Source organism: Mobula birostris, chromosome 10, assembly GCF_030028105.1.
Source record: "Mobula birostris isolate sMobBir1 chromosome 10, sMobBir1.hap1, whole genome shotgun sequence".
Taxonomy (NCBI): domain Eukaryota; kingdom Metazoa; phylum Chordata; class Chondrichthyes; order Myliobatiformes; family Myliobatidae; genus Mobula; species Mobula birostris.
This window is the reverse complement of record NC_092379.1, coordinates 47219684-47240294: the sequence shown is the minus strand read 5'-3', so window position 1 is coordinate 47240294 and position 20611 is coordinate 47219684. Positions and strand designations below refer to the sequence as shown.

Here is a 20611-nt window from a genome sequence, read left to right as displayed (position 1 = left end):
CTGAGGTCTTCTCTAATGGTATCTTAGAAAACAGTCTGTTGTAGTCAGCCTCTGGAATTAAGGACAAAGCTGACCCTGTATCCAGCTGCTTTTTCACTCTCACATCAGACTCATCTGTTATGATCCAGATGGTTTTGTGATCTGCTTCAGTTATACTAAACAGTTCTAGGCAAAACAATTCACCCTTGTCAGACTCTATGTTGTCTGATTCTGTTTTACATTCGGTAAGCTTATGCATTTGGTTAGTTTTGTATTTGAGACATTTTACTCGGTTGTGCTTTTTGGCTGCCTCGCACATTCTCTCTATGTGACTTTGTCTGTGACACTTTCTTTAGACTTGTCTTTGAACCAACAGTTATTTGTGTCATGGGAGTATTTGCCACATCAATAATAACTTAGATTTTTGCACCATTCAGGGACATTTTGTGCATTTCACATTGAAACTTCCTTTTCTGTAGTTCTGTTGCATTCTTTGCTGGACTCCTTAACTATACAGTATCGCAATGGTCATTGCTGAATCTTTGCAAAGTTCTGAGAAAGTAGAGGTGCTGCATGCCTTCTTTGTAATGGCAGCCACCTGCTAGATCAGACCAAGCACAGATTCCCTGAAATGGTAACCCCAAGGAATTTAAAGCTGTTGACTCTCTTCACCTTTGATCCCCTAATAAGGACTGGCTCATGATGAGGAAGATCAGAATGGTAATCTATACGTGGCACCCAAAGAGATACAGGAGATCTTAAATGGATTTTTGCACTTGTATTTACCCACAAAACAGACTCAGAGATTTTATAAGGGAGGCAAAGCATCAGCAAGGTCATGGACCCCATGCAGATTACAGAAGAGAAGGTGTTTGCTGTCTTGAGGCAAATTAGGGTGGATAAATCCCCAGGTCCTGACAAGGTATTCCTACAGACCTGTGGGAGGCAAATGCAGAAGTTGCAGAGGCCCGAGGAGAGATAAGAGGTGGCTGAAGAGCTTGTGGAGGCATTAGCAATTATCTTTCAAGAATCACTAGATCCTGGCATGATGCTAGAGGACTGGAAAATTGCAAGTGTCACTCCACTCTTTAAGAAGGGAGAGAGGCCAGTTTTCCTTCAAGAAAGGAAATTATAGGCCAGTTAGTCTGACTTCAGTGGTTGGAAAGATTTTGGGATCAATTGTTAAGGATGTGGTTTCAGGGTACCCGGAAGCACATGATAAAATAGGCTGAAGTCAACATGGTTTCCTTAAGGGAAAATCTTGCCAGACGATCTTTTAGAATTCTTTGAGGAAATAACAAGCAGGATTCACAAAAGAAAATTGGTGGACATTGTGTACTTGGATATTCAGAATGCCTTTGACAAGATGCCACAGATGAAGCTGCTTAACAAATTTAGAGCCCATGATATTATGGGAAATATACTAGCATGGATAGAGCATTGGCTGATTGGCAAGAGGCAAACAGTGGAAGAAATAAAGAGAGGCATTTCTGGTTGGCTGCTGGTGACCAGTGGCATTTTACAGAGGTCTATGTTGCGATTGCTTCTTTTAACATTATATGCTAATGACTTGGATTACTGAATTGATGGCTTTGTGGACAAGTTTGCAGATGATAGAAAATCTGAGGCGCAATGGAACTTGGAAATCCTTGTGCAGGATTCTTTAAAGGTTAATTTGCAGGTTGACTCGGTGGTGAGGAAGGCAAATACCTTAGAACACCTGGAGAATAAAGACGCATATGAAAGGCTCCTTTTCATTGACTACAGCTCTGTCTTTAATACCATTATGCCAAATAAACTTTACTTTACTTTAAGCAACACACATCAAAGTTGCTGGTGAACGCAGCAGGCCAGGCAGCATCTCTAGGAAGAGGTACAGTCCACATTTTGGGCTTTACTTCACTTTATTGTCGCCAAACAATTGATACTAGAACATACAATCATCACAGCGATATTTGATTCTGCGCTTCCCACTCCCTGGATTACAAATATTAAATATTAAAAATAGTCAAAAGAGTAAAAATTAGTAAATATTAAAAATTTAAATTATAAATCATAAATAGAAAATACAAAATGGAAAGTAAGGTAGTGCAAAAAAACCAAGAGGCAGGTCCGGATATTTGGAGGGTGCGGAACAGATCCGGGTCAGGATCCGTTCAGCAGTCTTATCACAGTTGGAAAAAGCTGTTCCCAAATCCGGCTGTACGAGTCTTCAAGCTCCTGAGCCTTCTCCCGGAGGGAAGAGGGACGAAAAGAGTGTTGGCTGGGTGGGTCGTGTCCTTGAAAATACTGACAGCACTGCTCCGACAGCATTTGGTGTAAAGTGAGTCCAATGACAGAAGATTGGTTTGTGTGACGTGCTGCGCCATGTTCACGATCTTCTGCATCATCTCTTGGTCTTGGACAGGACAACTTCCATACCAGGTTGTGATGCACCCTAGGAGAATGCTTTCTATGGCGCATCTATAAAAATTAGTGAGGGTTCTAGGGAACAGGCCAAATTCCGTTAGTTTTCTCAGGAAGTAAAGACGCTGGTGGGCCTTCTTGGCAGTGAACTCTGCTTGGTTGGACCAAGTCAGGTCATTTGTGATATTGACCCCGAGGAACTTAAAGCTTTTGACATGTTCCACTTGCGCACCACCGATGTAAATGGGGTCGTGCAGTCCGCTACTCCTTCTGAAATCAACAACCAATTCCTTCATCTTGCTGACGTTGAGGGATGGGTTATTGTCTTTGCACCATGCCACCAGGTTCTTAATTTCCTCTCTGTACTCAAACTCATCATTACCTGAGATACGGCCTACAATTGTTCTGTCATCAGCAAACTTACATATTGAGTTTGATGGAAACTTGGCTACACAATCATGGGTGTACCGTGAGTAGAGCAGGGGGCTGAGTACACAGCCTTGTGGTGCACTGGTGCTCAGAGTGATTGTAGAGGAGAGCTTGTCCGCTATTTTTACAGCCTGGGTGCTGTCTGTGAGGAAGTTGAAGATCCAGCTGCAACTGAGAACCTGAGTGTTAAGGCCCAGGTTCCGGAACTTGGGAATCAGTTTATTTGGAACGATGGTATTAAAGGCAGAGCTATAGTCAATGAAAAGGAGCCTTACGTATGCGTCTTTATTCTCCAGGTGTTCTAAAGAGGAACGTAGATCCAGAGAGATGGCATCTGCTGTTGATCTGTTGCTCTGGTTGGCGAAATGCAAAGTGTCGAGGTTGACCAGTATGCTGTGGTTGATGTGTGCCAAAACCAATCTCTCGAAGCACTTCATAGCAATTGATGTCAGAGCCACAGGTCGATAGTCATTCAGGCATGCCACCTTCCTCTTCTTCGGCACTGGGATTATCATTGCCTTCTTAAAACACGAGGGGACCTTAGACTGAAGCAAGGAGCAGTTGAAGATGTCAGCAAACACTCCAGCTAGCTCGCTTGCACAGGCCCAGAGAACCCATCCCGGGACGCCATCTGGGCCCATCGCCTTCCTTGGATTTATCTTCAGGAAGGCCCTTCTAACGTCCTCCTCGGTGATGATGAATCTCGATGCCACCAGGTCTGGTTCATCCAAAGGGAACGGGACGCTCCTCTTCTGTTTGAATCTTGCGTAGAATACGTTAAGTTCACCAGAAAGAGAATCGCCACAGTTATTGATATTCCCAGCCTTTTCTTTGCTCCCAGTGATCTCATTTAGACCCTGCCATAGTCTACTGGCATCCCTCTGATTAGCCTGGGCTTCCAACTTGGTTTGATATTGCTTCTTGGCACCCTTAATAGCTTTCCGGAGTTCATGCCTGGATTCCGTGTAGCAACTGGTATCCCTGGACCTAAAAGCCGCAGCTGTAGCCTTTAAAAGGGACTTGACCTCATAATTCATCCAAGGTTTCCAGTTAGGGAATACCCGGATCGTCTTGCGAGACACGCAGTTCTCCATGCATTTCCAAATAATGTCCATGATAGCTGAGGCATACTCATCGAGGTTAGCTGCCGAGTCCTTGAATACTAACCAGTCCACCGATTCGAAGCAATCACGGAGGACCTTATCCATTTCCTCCATCCAACGCGACACTACTTTTGACACCGTGACCTCCCACTTTAGTTTCTGTGTGTAAGCCGGGAGGAGAAGTACGGCCTGATGGTCTGATTTTCCAAAGTGAGGTCACGGGATGGAACGGTAGGCATCCTTGACTGCTGTGTGGCAGTGGTCAAGTATATTCAGGCCTCTAGTGGGGCAGGAGACATGTTGGTATAACTTTGGCAGGCCTTTCTGAGGTTGGCCTGTTTAAAGTCCCCAGCTGTAATGAGTAAAGCCTCTGGAACCTGGGCCTTAGCATTCAGATCCGCAGCAGGATCTTCAGCTTCCGTACAGACAGGACACAGGCTGTAAAAATAGGGGACAAGCTCTCCTCTACAATTACTCTGAGCACCGGTGCCCCACAAGGCTGTGTACTCAGCCCCCTGCTGTACTCACTGTACACCCATGATTGTGCAGCCAAGTTTCCATCGAACTCAAATATATAAGTTTGCTGATGACACAGCAATTGTTGGCCATATCTAGGGTAATGGTGAGTTTGAGTACAGAGAGGAAATTAAGAACCTGGTGGCATGGTACGAAGACAATAACCTATCCCTCAACGTCAGCAAGACGAAGGAATTGGTTGTTGGCTTCAGAAGGAGTAGCGGACCGCACAACCTAATTTACATCAGTGGTGCGCAAGTGGAACAGGTCAAAAGCTTTAAGTTCCTCAGGGTCAATATCACAAATGACCTGACTTGGTCCAACCAAGCAGAGTTCACTGCCAAGAAGGCCCACCAGTGTCTTTACTTCCTGAGAAAACTAAAGAAATTTGGCCTGTTCCCTAAAACCCTCACTAATTTTTATAGATGCACTGTAGAAAGCATTCTTCTAGGGTGCATCACAACCTGGTATGGAAATTGTCCTGTCCAGGACCGGAAGAAGCTGCAGAAGATCGTGAACACGGTGCGGCACACCACACAAACCAATCTTCCGTCCGTGGACTCACTTTACACCGCACGCTGTCAGAGCAATGCTGCCAGGATAATCAAGGACACGACCCACCCAGCCAACACACTTTTCGTCCCTCTTCCCTCCGGGAGAAGGCTCAGGAGCTTGAAGACTCGTACGGCCAGATTTGGGAACAGCTTCTTTCCAACTGTGATAAGACTGCTGAACGGATCCTGATCCGGATCTGGGCCGTACCCTCCAAATATCCAGACCTGCCTCTCGGTTTTTTTGAATAACCTTACTTTCCCTTTTCTATTTTCTATTTATGATTTATAATTTAAATTTTTAATATTTACTATCGATTTGTACTCCAGGGAGCGCGAAGCACAGAATCAAATATCACTGTGATGATTGTACGCTCTAGTATCAATTGTTTGGTGACAATAAAGTATATAATTGCGATCTCAGCATTCATTTTGAGCATTAGAATATAAAAGCTAGGATGTAATTTTAAGACATTGTTAGGCACTGGCAAGGCCTTACTGTGAGTATTTTGAGCAGTTTTGGGCCCATTATCCAAGAAGGGATGTGCTGACACTGGTGAGGGTTCAGAAGAAGTTCATGAAAATGATTCCAGGATTTAATGGCTTATCATATGAGGAGCTGTTGATGGCTCTGGCCCTGTACTCATGAGAATTCAGAAGAACGAGGGGTGATTTCATTGAAATCTATCAAATGTTGAAAGGCCTCAATAGAGTAGATGGGCAGAGGATGTTTCCTATGGCGGGGGAATCTAAGATTAGAGGATACAGCCTCAGAATAGAAGATGTCCATTTAGAACAGGGATGAAGAGGAAGTTCCTTAGACAGAGAGTGGTGAAACTGTGGAGTTTGTTGTGGCTGTGGAGACCAAGCTATTGTTTGTATTTAACGTAGTGGTGATTGGTGCTGATAGGGAAATAGATCAAGCATAATAAAATGACAGAACAAATCTGATGGGCCAAAAGGCCTAATTCTGCTCCCTAGATCTATGGTCTTTTGGTCTTATATTTAAATCATCCTTAATGACAGGTGAGGTCCCAGAGGAGTAGAGGATGGTTAACGTTCTTCCGCTGTTTAAGATGGTTCTAAAAATAAACCAGGGAATTATAAATTAGTGGGCCTGACACCAGTAGTGGGAAAGTTATTAGAAGGTATTCTAAGGGACTGGATATGTGAACATTTGGATACACAGTGACTAATAAGGGATAGTCAACATGGCTTTGCATTGGTAGGTCATGTCTAACCAATCTTATAGAGTTTTTTTGAGGAAGTTAACAGGGAAGTTGATGAAAGCAAGGCAGTGGATGTTGTTTACATGGACATTAGCAAGGCATTTGAAAAGATCCTGCGTAGAAAGTTTGTCAGGAAGGTTCAGTCACTTGGCATTCATGATGAGATAGTAAGATTGGGAATGTAGTGGACAGCGAGGAAGACTATCAGAGCTTGCAGCAGGATCTGGACTAGACAGAAAAATGGCCTGAAAAAAGGCAAGTGGAATTTAATGCAGACACGTTTGAGGTGTTGCACTTTGGTAGGATGAACCAGGATAGGTCTTGCATTGTGAACAGGAGGGCACTGAGGAGTGCAGAACAAAGACGTCTGGGAATACAAGTCCATAATTCATTGAAAGTGGTGGCATGGGTTGATAGGGTAATAAAGAATGCTTTTGGCACACTGCCCTTCATAAATCAAAGTGTTGAGCACAGTAGATGGAATGCTATGTTGAAATTGTATAAGACATTGGTGAGGCCTAATTTCGAGTATTGTGTGCAGTTTTGGTCACCGGCCTGCAGGAGAGATGTAAATAAGGTTGAAGTAGTACAGAGAAAATTTATAAGGGTGTTGCTGGGTCTGGAGGACCTGATTATAAGGAAAGATTAAATAGCTTAGGAATTTATTCCTTGGAACTAGAAGACTGAGAGGAGATTTGATAGAGGTATACAAAATTATGAGAAGTATAGATAGGGTAAATGCAAGCAGGCTTTCTCCACTGAAATTGGGTGGAACTAAAACCAGAGATCTTGGAGTAAGGGTGAATGGTGAAAATTTTAAGGGGGATATGAGGGGAGATGTCTTCACTTGGAGGGAAATGAGTGTCAAACAAGCTGCCAGCGTAAGTGGTCCATGTGAGCTCAATTTCAACGTTTAAGAGGAATTTGGATAGGCACACGGATAATTGGGGTATAGAGGGCTATGGTCTGGGTGCAGGTCAATGGAACAAAGCAGTTTAAATGGTCTGGCATGGACTAGATGGGCTAAAGGCCCTTTTTCTGTGCTGTACTTTTCTATGACTATGACTCTATAAATAAAGAATGAAATTAAACTATGATGTCTGACTCTGAATGTCTGTAGCAACACAACGGGAAAACTGGGTTAATTATGAGAATATACTGGGGAAGACATTAAAGTGCATAAACATACTGCAGTGACAGCAGAATGACAAGCCATTGTTTGTGTGTGTATGTGTGTAAGGAGTGCATTTACTGAGTGCTCTCTGTCACAAAGGCAAATGTAACAATAGTCATAGGGGATTTCAATATACAGACAGATTTGGAAAGCCAGGTTACTTCTGGATCACAAGAGAGGGAAATTGTCAATCCTCTATTCTGAGGCTGTATTCTCTGTGTTCTCTGTCCCCAGCATAGGAGACAGCCTCTCCACATTCACTCTATTGAAGCCTTTCAACATTCGATACGTTTCATTAAGATTCCTCCTCATCCTTCTGAGGCCCAGAACTATGAAATGCTCCTGGTATGATAAGCCTTTCAATCCTGGGGTCATTTTTGTGAACCTCCTTTGAACCTTCTCCAATGTCAGCACATCTTTTCTTTGATAACGGGCCTAAAACTGCTCACAATGCTCCAAGTGAGATCTCACCAGTACCTTACAAGCCTCAACATTACATCCTGGCTTTGATATTCTAGTCCTCTTGAAATGAACACCAACATTGTATTTGATTTTCTCACCACAGGCTCATCTTGCAAATTAACCTTAAGGGAATCCTGCGCAAGGACACCCAAGTACCTTTGCACTTCACGTTTTTGAAATTTCTCTCCATTTGGAAAATAGTCTACACTTTTATTTCTTCTGTCAAAGTGGATGACCATACACTTCCTGACACTATATTCCACTTGCCACTTCTTTGTCCATTCTCCTAATTTGTCCAAGTCCTTTTGTAGCCTATCTGTATCCTCAATACTACCTACCCATCCACCTATCTTTGTATCATCTGCAAACCTGGCCACAAAGCCATCAATTTTGTTATCCAACTCATTAGCATATAACATTAACAAGAAGAAGTCCCAACATAGACCCCTGTGAAACCACTAGTCACTGGCAGACAACTAGAAAAGGCTCCCTTTACTCCTACTCTTTGCCACCTGCCAATCAGCCAATGTGCTATCCATGTTAGTATCTTTCCTATAGTACTCTGGGCTTATAAGTTGTCAATCAGCCTCATGTACAACCACACCCTTGTCAAAGGCCTTCTAAAAATCCAGGTACACAACATCCACCGATTCTCCTTTGTCTATCCTGCTTGTTTTTCCTTCAAAGAATTCCAGCAGATTCGTCAGGCAAGATTTTCCCTTAAGGAAACCATACTGACCTTCATATTTTACCATGTGCCTCCAATATCCTGGAACCATATCCTCAACATCTTCCCAAATGCTGAAGCAAGACTAACTGGCCTATAATTTCCTTTCTTCTGCTTCTGTTCCTTCTTGACGAGTGTAGAGAGATATGTAATTTTCCAGTCCTCTGGAACCATGCCAGAATCCATTGGTTCTTTAAAGATCATTACAAAAGCCTCCACAATCTTTTCAGCCACCTCCTTTGGAATCCTGGGTGTTATCCACCTGGTCCACATGACTTATCTACCTTCATCCATTTCAGTTTCCAAAGCACCTTCTTCCCTAGTAATGGCAACTTCACTCACTTCTAGTCCGACTCTCTCAAATCTCTGGCATACTGGCAGTGTCTTCCTTAGTGAAAACTGATGCAAAATACTTATTCAATTCACCCCCCACTTCCTTTTCCAGCATTTCTGCCTCTTCAGCAGCATTTTTCAGCAGTTAATATCTACTCTCACCTCCCTTTTACACTTTATATAATTGATGAAACTTCTGGTATCCTCTTAGATATTATTGGCTAGCTTACTTTCATATTCCATTTTTTACTTCTTTACAACTTTTTTAGTTTCCTTCCATTAATTTAAAAAGCTTTCCAATCCTCTAATTTCCCACTATTTTTGCTTTATTCTAAGCCCTCTTTTTGGCTTTTATGATGGCTTCAACTTCTCCTGTCAGCCATTGTTACATCATCCTGTCTTTAGAATATTTTTCTTCTTTGGGATGTATCTGTACTGTGCCTTCCAAATTGCTCCCAGAAACTCCAGCTATTGTTGCTCTGCCATCATCCCTGCTAGTGTCCCCTTATAATCAATTTTGGCCAGCTGCCCTCTCATGCCTCTGTAATTCCATTTACTCCACTGTAATACTGATACATCTGGCTCTAGCTTCTCCTTCTCAAATAGCAGGTTGAGTTCTATCATATTATGATCACTGTCTCCTAAAGTTCCTTTATTTTAAGCTGTCCAATTAATCCTGGTTCATTGCACAACAACTAATCCAGAATAGCTAATCCCCTCATGGGTTTAACCACAGCTGCTCTTAAAAAAGCCATCTTGTAGGCATTCTATAAATTCCCACTTTTGGGATCCAGTACCAACCTGAATTTTCCAATCTAGCTAAATATTGAAATCCCCTATCACTATCATAACATTGACCTTTTCAAATGTATTTTCTATCTCCCATTGTAATTTGTAAACCACATCTTTGCTACTGTTTAGAGGTCAGCATACAACTCCTATTAATATCTTTTTACCATTGCAGTTTATTAGCTCTACACACAATGATTCTACACCTTCTGATCCTATGTCATCACTTTCTAATGATTTGATTTAATTTTTACCAATGGAGCCACCTCACTTCTTCTTCCTATCTGCCTGTCGTTTTGATACAATGTGTTTCCTCGGACATTAAGCTCGCAGCTATAATCTTCTTTCAGCCACAATTCAGTGATGCTCACGACATCATGCATACCAATCTGCAACTGTGCTGCAAGTTCATCTATCTTAGTCTGTATACTGCACACATTCAAATCTAACACCTTCAGTCCTGTATTCATCCTTTTCAATTTTGCCTCCCTTTTACATTGCAACTCATCCTTTTGACTGCTATTTTGCTCTATCATCAGCCTCTCCTTGCTGCCCATTTCCCTTCCTTCTCCTGACAGTCACCCAGTTGATATGATACAATATGAAAGAATTCACTCAGCAGCTTGAGAGGGAGAAGATAAAGTCAGATATATCAGCATTACAGTGGAGTAAAGAGAATTACAGAGGCATGTGAGGGAGCTGCCGAAGTTGGTTAGAAGGGGCTGATGGCAGAACAGCAAAGGTGTAATTTCTGGCGCAATTTGGAAAGAGCAGGATTGATACATCCCAAAGATGAAGAAGTATTCTAAAGGGAAGATGAGGCAACCACGGCTGACAAGTGAAGTCAAACACAGCACAAAAGCAAAAGGGATGGCATATAAGACAGCAACATGTATTTTTTTTCAAGATAGACAATTGGGAAACTTCTAAAACCTAACTGAAAGCAACTAAAAATACATGAAGAGAGTAATGATGACCAAATTACCAAATCACCAAATTACAGGAAGGATATAAATAAGGTTGAAAGAGTGCAGAGAAGGTTTACAAGGATGTTGCCGGGACTTGAGAAACTCAGTTACAGAGAAAGGTTGAATAGGTTAGGACTTTATTCCCTGGAGTGTAGAAGAATGAGGGGAGATTTGATAGAGGTATATAAAATTATGATGGGTATAGATAGAGTGAATGCAAGCAGGCTTTTTCCACTGAGGCAAGGGGAGAAAAAAACCAGAGGACATGGGATAAGGGTGAGGGGGGAAAAGTTTAAAGGGAACATTAGGGGGACTTCTTCACACAGAGAGTGGTGGGAGTATGGAATGAGCTGCCAGACGAGGTGGTAAGTGCGGGTTCTTTTTTAACATTTAAGAATAAATTGGACAGATACATGGATGGGAGGTGTATGGAGGGATATGGTCCGTGTGCAGGTCAGTGGGACTAGGCAGAAAATGGTTCGGCACAGCCAAGAAGGGCCAAAAGGCCTGTTTCTGTGCTGTAGTTTCTATGGTTTCTATGGAAATATGAAGCCAAGCTAGCCAATAATATCAAATGAGATAGCAGAAATTTTTAAAACAGAAATGTAAAGAGTAAGAGAGAAGCAAGAGTGGATATTGGATGCTGGATATGACACTGGATAAGTAGTAATGAGGTACAAGGAAATGGTGGACAAACTTAGTAAGTATCTTGCGCCAGTCTTTACTACAGATATGCCAAAAGTTTGAGAGTGTTGAGGGCCGATGTGAGTGTAGGTGCAATTACTAAGGAGAAAGTGCTTGGGAAGCTGAAAGGTGGATGACACCACAGGGTTCTGAAAGAGGTAGCCGAAGAGATGGTGGAAGCATTAGTAATGGTCTTTCAAGAATCACTAGATTCCGGAATGGTTCGAGGGACTGGAAAATTGCAAGTGTCACTTCACTCTTTAAAAAGGGAAGGAGGGAGGCTCAAGAAAAGACATTGAGGCTAGTTACTTGGCACTTACTTTCTTTACTCACCAGGACATCAGAGATATCCTTCTTCTTCAAAGAGCTGGGTTTCCCTTCCCCTACCATTGATGCTGCTTTCACCCGCATCTCCTCCATTTCCCGGACATCCACATCTTCTCAGTGCCCAAACAGTGATAGTTCTTTTTGTCCTTACCTGCCACCCCAAGAGTCTTTGCATCTGCCACATCATTCTCCACACTTCCACCATCTCCAAAGGGATCCTACCACCTCTACCTCCCTCCCTCTCCCCAATTTCCACTTTCTGCAGGGATCACTCCTTCTGTAATTCCCCTGTCCCTTGTCCTTCGCCGCGCTTAGCTCTGCAAGCGGCTTAGTTGCTCACCTGCCCATTCACCTCTTCCCTCACCTCCATTCAGGGTCCCAGGCAATCCTAGGTGAGCCAACAATTCTCCTGCAAACCTGCTGGGGTTACCTGTCGTAGCTGATGCTCCTGATGTGGCTTCCTCTAATTAGTGAGATCCGTCGTAAATTGAGGGACCATTTCGTCAAGCACCTCTGCTCCATCTTCCAAAAGCAGAACTTCTCGGCAGCCCTAAATTTTAATTCTGAGTCCCATTCCCAATCTGATGCATCAGCCCAGGCCTCCTCTTGTGCCATGATGAGGCCACCCTCAGGGTGGAGGAGCAGCACATTATATTATATCTGGGTAGACTCCAACCTGATGGCATGAATATCAAATTTTCTTTCCGATAAAAGTATTTTCCCTCTCCCTCTCCGCTTCTTCTGTTCCCCACTCTGTGGCCTTTTACCTTTTTTCACCTACCTATTACCTCCCCCTTGTGCCCTTCCTCTTTCCCTTTCTCCTATGGTCCTTTCCTATCAGATTCCTTTATCTCCAGCCCTTTCTTTACCTTTCCTACCCATCTGGTTCCACCTATCACCTTCTAGCTATCCTTCTTCCCCTCCCCCAACTTTTTATTCTACCTCTCCCATCTTTTCCAGTCCTGAGGAAGGGTCTCAGAGGTGTTGCTCCTCCCACCTGAGTTCGGCCTTACTGTGGCAGTGGAGGTGGCCATGTACAAACATGGCAGAATAGCAACGATAAGTATATTGGAATGGTTACCCACTGAGGAATCCTGCCTTTCGTGGCAGATTGAGTAGAGGTTCTTGACTGTTGGAGCCATTTATTGTATCCAGTGCTTCTCCAATCTGCATTGATCTCACCAATGTAGAGCGGGCCACGGACACACCTGTTGGAATGGGGATTGGAAATTCAATTGAAATGTTATATGTCTTATTACACATGAAATTCCTCCTTATCTCTGTTCTAAGGGACATTCTTCTATTCTGAGGCTGTGTCCTCCGGTCCTAGACTCTCTCACTATTGGAAGCATCCTCTGCATGTCCACTCTATTTAGACTCTTCAATATTCAGCAGGTTTCAATGAGATCACCCCTTATTCTTTTAAACTCACCTTAAAATGTATTAGCTGTTTCCACCGGAGTCTCTCACCAGCTTAGATAACTGAGAGAATCTCTTTGTAAGCACAGAACAGAGAATGGCCTATCCTCAGTTTCAGGTACCAGCAGAATGGAACAAGACTTCTTCTTGTGATCACTCAAGTCGAATATGATGCTCTAGGGTTGTCTATTAGTGAGTCCTCAGGTTTTCGTAGAGGCCAATCACCATGGGACTTAATCCAGAATGTTAGGATCAATTCCATTAATGGACCACACCTGTGCATAACTTTGTTTAATATTGGGAAGCTGATGCACAGGCACATGTGATCCTTGACAGATAAGGGTCAGGGTCCAGTGGTATAAAATGAAAGATGACTGGGGACCCTACACTACTGCGGCTTTTCTCCACCTTCACTGCCATTGTGATATGTCATCATCTTCCACCAGCTCCACTGTTGAGGTGTTGGTTGGTTTGCTATTTGTCTGGAACCTTCCCCTTGACTTTGTCACCATGGTTGACCCTATCAGGAGCTAAGCACCAGGTAGCTAAGCTCCAGATTGTATTGCTCTCGAATATCTCAGGAACTTACATGCCTCTCCACCATGTCAAGGTGATGATCCTAGGAGAAGGGAAGAACAGGCAACCATGTCTCCACACACTGAGAATGCCCGTGGTCTCTTCCATCTGTTACTGTGTTTCAAAAGGCCTGATATCATTGTGAATGCCTCCCATATACAAAGCAGGTATCCTCTAACCAGGGTAAACTGTGCTGTGTGTTAGTGAATGAATGATCTCTCCCTGCTGTGAAACTGCTGGTTCCTTGTCAATTGTTTGAACAAGTTCTTTGTGGGCAAGCCTTTAGGTGCAAGCATGGTTCACTTCATTCCAGTTTCGTCCCAAAGTGATTGACAGTGGAAACATGAAAATTTGGATGACTATGGACTTAGAGCTACAGTAAAATTTGACAAATCCTGTATCTGCATCTTCTGTCAGGGGAGGTGAAAGGGCAACCAAAATGTGGGACTTAAAGATTGAATGTCTTAAGAGGGAGTTGCCCGACCTGGGAATCTCTTCTAGGTCAAGGGAGGATTGTTGTGTGGCATATTCACTGAGGTGAGCAGCTTGCAGGGCTCCAGGGAGGTCACTGATCCAAATCCTGCAAGGTTTGGATCACATTTCACTCTTCCACTTCTCAGAGGTTGAGCAGGTGACTGTAAGCAGTCTGTTAACTCACTGGTTTACACAGTCCTGGAAAACATGAACCTTGGTCTGCATACATTTTGGGAATTTATACCCTCAGGGTCTCTCTAAAGAGGAAGTGCAGAGGGTTAGGTCTCATATGAGAAACTTCCAAGAGTCATTCTAGAGTCCAAAAGAGAACTGCCTTCTCTCAAGTGATCAGCCTTTTGGGCTGAATGGACTTGCTGTGGAGTTTGTCAGGATACTTGGGGGGGGGGGCGGGGGCACAACTTGGAAGCCCTGGGGCAAATGTGGATGACCATGAAGGTACCTTTCACGAACCATAGGACAGTTATCAACCTGTGTAGGGGAGGAGTCACATTTGATTCCTCGGTGTACCAAGAATGCATAACACAAAATGGAAGCTTGTAAGTCAAAATGGTGTCAGTCTGGAATGTGGGAATGTTTTGAGAAAGTACAAGGGAACAATGTTTTGAGAAGGTGTAAGTTCTAGTTTACAGTCTTGAGAGTAAATAAAGGTGAAAACATGTTTGAGTGGGAAAGGATTAGAGGCCTTTATAGGCATCTGTTAGTCTCGTGAGACCATGGATTTGCACCATGGAAGGTTTCCAGGGCACAGGCCTGGGCAAGGTTGTATGGAAGACCGGCAGTTGCCCACGCTGCAAGTCTCCCCTCTCCATGCCACCAATGTTGTCCAAGGGAAGGACACGAGGGCCGATACAGCTTGGCACCGGTGTCATTGCAGAGCAATGTGTGGTTAAGTGCCTTGCTCAAGGACACAACACGCTGCCTCAGCTGAGGCTCGAACTAGTGACCTTCAGATCACTAGACCGATGCCTTAACCACTTGGCCACGTGCCAACACAAAGGGTCTTAAAGGGTATATAAAGGGGAAATTTCTTTCTGAGAGGGAGAATCTCTTAGGCTGGGTTGCGATTAGTGCCTAGAGTTGATGACAGAGACAAGAACATCGAGAGAGGGAGAGGGTATGGAAAGAAAGACTGGAAAAACTGCCAGGCTCTTGGCTTGGTGATTGGTTGATAAATATTATTTTATCTCTTTTATTCCTTTATTAACTATTTTCCTTCCTTCCTGTATTTATTCTTTATATGAATCTAAAAAGTAATCCCTTATAATGTCTTATAACTTTAAATACGTGTGCAGTACCCCCTTTGTTTGCAGGTACCTTCTTGTGCTGAATTAGAAATGAAGAAGAAATAATTTTACAATATTTTTGGTTACAAATTGGTGCAGTTAGCAGGATAGAACACAGTGTTCTGCAAACAACAGGGTGTACTCGCGGGCATGGACAGACTACCCATGGGTTTGAAGAACCAGACAACATGTTGTCTGCATGCCACTTTCCCTCATTTGGGAGGGCTGAGATGGAGAGCAGCACTGGAGACACCCTGGGGTTGTGAACCGCTCTGTTAAACAGAAGGGGAATAAGAGTACAGCTTGTTGGATCTTGTTGTGCACTTTGGAAAAGATATATGACATATATCAGACACCATGGTCACCAAAGTCCGCATCGGATATGGTACCTGGACAGACATCAGACAGCAGAGCATTGAATGGTCACCCTTACTGAGAAAGTTGTAACCTTGGAATACCAAATTGACTGAACTGGCCAATGAACGAGCCTACAAAGCTGAAACCACCCCAGCATCCCAGAAAATTTGGCAAGACTGAGGGATCAGGATTAGTATCCCACCAAGGGAATGTCGCTAATGGCAGAGGGTTGGGTCTCCCAAAAGTTGGAATGGCAATATTTCGTCTAGTCCTGACACTCAATATAGTGATGCTCTTCAGGGACCCCCACCGGGCTAAGTAGTTTCACACATGAGAATCTGATAGCATAAACCTGCCACAGTCATGAAACAACTGCCCTGGATGGTGAACACACAGTGCAAGAGCAGAAGGGGACTATGAAGGATAAATATACACAAAAGACTGGGAAATCCCTTTCTACATGGTTAATTTGATTATGGGATACTGGTGCTGACACAGTGCACCCAACTATGGAGAAGACTAACGTTTTAGTTCCTCCTTCTACACAGGGTAATATTAATGGTCAGATGAGGAATAAGAACAAGGTGCCCACGGACTTGTTTGTGCAACTTTGACAGGCAGTATTGAGGGCTTACCTTTCCGTAATAGACTAGGAACAACAGGGCGCACCTTGGCACACCGTAGAAGAGGGAATGGTGATGTTTTGATCTGTAGCTCAGCTTACGAGGGTTTACCTTATTCACCATCATCGCCTACAGTCCAAGGATTCCCAACCTGGGGTCTACAGACCCCTTGCTTAATAGTCTAAGACATTAAAAAGTTGACTACCAACTCCAAGTGAGTGTGGGCAGTATGGCCCAGAGGCACCTTCTTGGGCACGTTTCCAGAAATGGGGAGACGAAGGTTCAGGGCTCTACTATCTGGAGGAAGTACAGAGGGAGGGGATGGGCTTGGTAAGGGAGATATAGGCAAGTCACCCACAGCTGACTTGAGGAGAAATACTTCTGACACTGTTGACAGTAGAAGCTAAAAAGGAAAAGATTCATGTCAACCCATGGGAACTATGTACGCCTCATGGAAACATCATTGTAATAATAAGAAAGTTGAGCCTAGTGCTCCTCCCATGACCCAGGCTGAGGCAGAAAGAATAGCTGGGGCATCGGGATCAGTCTAGAAGGGTGCAACTCTCCCCAGTCTGTCACCGAGGGATTCACTAAGGGTCCCAAGGCAGTCAACCTTTGAGAGGTTGGTCATGACTAGAATGAACTCCTGCCTCAGTAAGGACCCGGACCCATTGCAATTTGCCTATCACCACAGTAGGTCAATGGCAGATGCAATCTCAATGGCTCTTCACACGGCTTTACACCACCTGGACAACACAAACACCTATGTCAGGATGATGTTAATCGACTATAGCTCAGCATTTAACACCATCATTCCCACAATCCTGATTGAAAAGTTGCAGAACCTGGGCCTCTGTACCTCCCTCTCCAATTGGATCCTCAACTTCCTAACCAGAAGACCACAATCTGTGTGGATTGGTGATAATATCTCCTCCTTGCTGACAATCAACACTGGTGCACCTCAGGAGTGTATGCTTAGCGCACTGCTGGATTCTCTCTATACCCATCACTGTGTAGCTAGGCATAGCTCAAATACCATCTATAAATTTGCTGCCGATACAACCATTGTTAGTAGAATCTCAGATGGAGATGAGAGGGCATACAGGAGTGAGATATGCCAACTTGTGGAATGGTGTCACAGCAACAACCTGGCACTCAACATCAGTAAGACAAAAGAGCTGATTGTGGCTTCAGGAAGGGTAAGCCGAAGGAACACATACCAATCGAAGAAGGAAGTCTGAGAGTCAGAGCGGGAGTGCGGAGGAAGACATTTTTGAATTTTTTGGGTTTTTTCCATCGACATTCAGAGAGGTGGGACTGCGCAGGCATGTGACGTCAGGCAGTGAAGTGCGGAAGATTTAAAAGGAACAGAGCCTCATACAGCAGGCAGCGTAGTTTGCGGGCTGCGGAGTGAGCCGGGAGCAGAGTGAAGGCTTAAGGGCCTCGGCTCACCGGGCTTAGGCGGAAACGGGCGAGGCGAGGAAGGTTTGGTATTCATTTTTTTTTTGTTGTTATCTGAGGAGAGGGGCAGTATGAGTGTGAGGGCAGTTTGTTGTACTCGGTGCCGGATGTGGGAGGCCCTGGAGTCTCCAAGCCTCCCGGACGTCCACATCTGTACCAGGTGCGCTGAGATGCAGCTCCTAAGGGACCACGTTAGGGAACTGGAGCTGCAGCTCGATGACCTTCGTCTGGTCAGGGAGAGTGAGGAGTTGATAGAGAGGAGTTACAGGCAGGTGGTCACACCGGGGCCACAGGAGGCAGACCAGTGGGTCACGGTTAGGAGGGGGAAGGGGAAGAGTCAGGTAATAGAGAGTACCCTGGTGGCTGTGCCCCTTGACAATAGGTACTCCTGTCTGAGTACTGTTGGGGGGGACAGCTTACCTGGGGGAAGCGACAGTGGCTGTGCCTCCGGCACAGAGTCTGGCCCTGTAGCTCAGAAGGGTAGGGAAAGGAAGAGGAGGGCAGTTGTAATAGGGGACTCGATAGTAAGGGGGTCAGTTAGGCGATTCTGTGGACACAGTCCAGAGACCCGGATGGTAGTTTGCCTCCCTGGTGCCAGGGTCCGGGATATTTCTGATCATGTCCAAGATATTCTGAAGTGGGAGGGTGAGGAGCCAGAGGTCGTGGTACATATAGGTACCAATGACATAGGTAGGAAAAGGGAAGAGGTCCTGAAAGGAGAATATAGGGAGCTAGGAAGGGAGTTGAGAAAAAGTACTGCAAAGGTAGTAATTTCGGGATTACTGCCTGTGCCACGCGACAGTGAGAGTAGGAATGCAATGAGGTGGAGGATAAATGCATGGCTGAGGGATTGGAGCAGGGGGCAAGGATTCAAGTTTTTGGATCATTGGGACCTCTTTTGGCACAGGTGTGACCTGTACAAAAAGGACGGGTTACACTTGAATCCTAAGGGGACCAATATCCTGGCAGGGAGATTAGCGAGGGCTACTGAGGTGACTTTAAACTAGAATGGTTGGGGGGTGGGAATCAAATTAAAGAGGCTAGGCGAGAGGAGATTAGTTCACAACAGGGGGATGGGAACCAGTGCAGAGAGACAGAAGGGTGTAAAATGAGGGTAGAAGCAAAAGGTAGTAAGGAGAAAAGTAAAAGTGGCAGGCCGGCAAATCCAGGGCAAGCATCAAAAAGGGCCACTTTTCAACATAATTGTATAAGGGCTAAGAGAGATGTAAAAACGTGCCTGAAGGCTTTGTGTGTCAATGCAAGGAGCATTCGTAACAAGGTGGATGAATTAAAAGTGCAGATTGTTATTAATGAATATGATATAGTTGGGATCACAGAGACATGGCTCCAGGGTGACCAAGGATGGGAGCTCAACATTCAGGGATATTCAATATTCAGGAGGGATAGACATGAAAGAAAAGGAGGTGGGTTGGCGTTGCTGGTTAGAGAGGAGATTAACGCAATAGAAAGGAAGGACATAAACCGGGAGGATGTGGAATCGATATGGGTAGAGCTGCATAACACTAAGGGGCAGAAAACGCTGGTGGGAGTTGTGTACAGGCCACCTAACAGCAGTAGTGAGGTTGGGGATGGTATTAAACAGGAAATTAGAAATGTGTGCAATAAAGGAACAGCAGTTATAATGGGTGACTTCAATCTACATGTAGATTGGGTGAATCAAATTGGTAAGGCTGCTGAGGAAGAGGATTTCTTGGAATGTATGCGGGATGGTTTTTTTGAACCAACATGTCGAGGAACCAACTAGAGAGCAGGCTATTCTAGACTGGGTATTGAGCGATGAGGAAGGGTTAATTAGCAATCTTGTCGTGAGAGGCCCCTTGGGTAAGAGTGACCATAATATGGTGGAATTCTTCACTAAGATGGAGAGTGACATAGTTAATTCAGAAACAAAGGTTCTGAACTTAAAGAAGGTTAACTTTGAAGGTATGAGACGTGAATTAGCTAAGATAGACTGGCAAATGACACTTAAAGGGTTGATGGTGGATATGCAATGGCAAGCATTTAAAGATTGCATGGATGAACTGCAACAATTGTTCATCCCAGTTTGGCAAAAGAATAAATCAAGGAAGGTAGTGCACCCGTGGCTGACAAGGGAAATTAGGGATAGTATCAATTCCAAAGAAGAAGTGTACAAATTAGCCAGAAAAAGTGGCTCACCTGAGGGCTGGGAGAAATTCAGAGTTCAGCAGAGGAGGACAAAGGGCTTAATTAGGAAGGGGAAAAAAGATTATGAGAAAAAACTGGCAGGGAACATAAAAACTGACTGTAAAAGCTTTTATAGATATGTGAAAAGAAAAAGATTGGTTAAGACAAATGTAGGTCCCCTACAGACAGAAACAGGTGAATTGATTATGGGGAGCAAGGACATGGCAGACCAATTGAATAATTACTTTGGTTCTGTCTTCACTAAGGAGGACATAAATAATCTTCCAGAAATAGTAGGGGACAGAGGATCCAGTGAGATGGAGGAACTGAGGGAAATACATGTTAGTAGGGAAGTGGTGTTAGGTAAATTGAAGGGATTAAAGGCAAATAAATCCCCAGGGCCAGATGGTCTGCATCCCAGGGTGCTTAAGGAAGTAGCCCAAGAAATAGTAGATGCATTAGTGATAATTTTTCAAAACTCTTTAGATTCTGGACTAGTTCCTGAGGATTGGAGGGTGGCTAATGTAACCCCACTTTTTAAAAAAGGAGGGAGA

The 20611-nt window shown here is 44.2% G+C and overlaps 1 protein-coding gene across 1 annotated transcript in view; it reads right to left on the bottom strand.

Annotated features, from left to right (window-relative positions):
* The window catches only part of LOC140203658 (uncharacterized), a 56478-nt gene that overhangs the window by 17080 nt on the left and 18787 nt on the right, over positions 1-20611 (bottom strand). Inside the window, 1 exon segment of the mRNA XM_072269706.1 lies at positions 15614-15722. Coding sequence (XP_072125807.1) covers positions 15614-15722 — 109 coding nt within the window.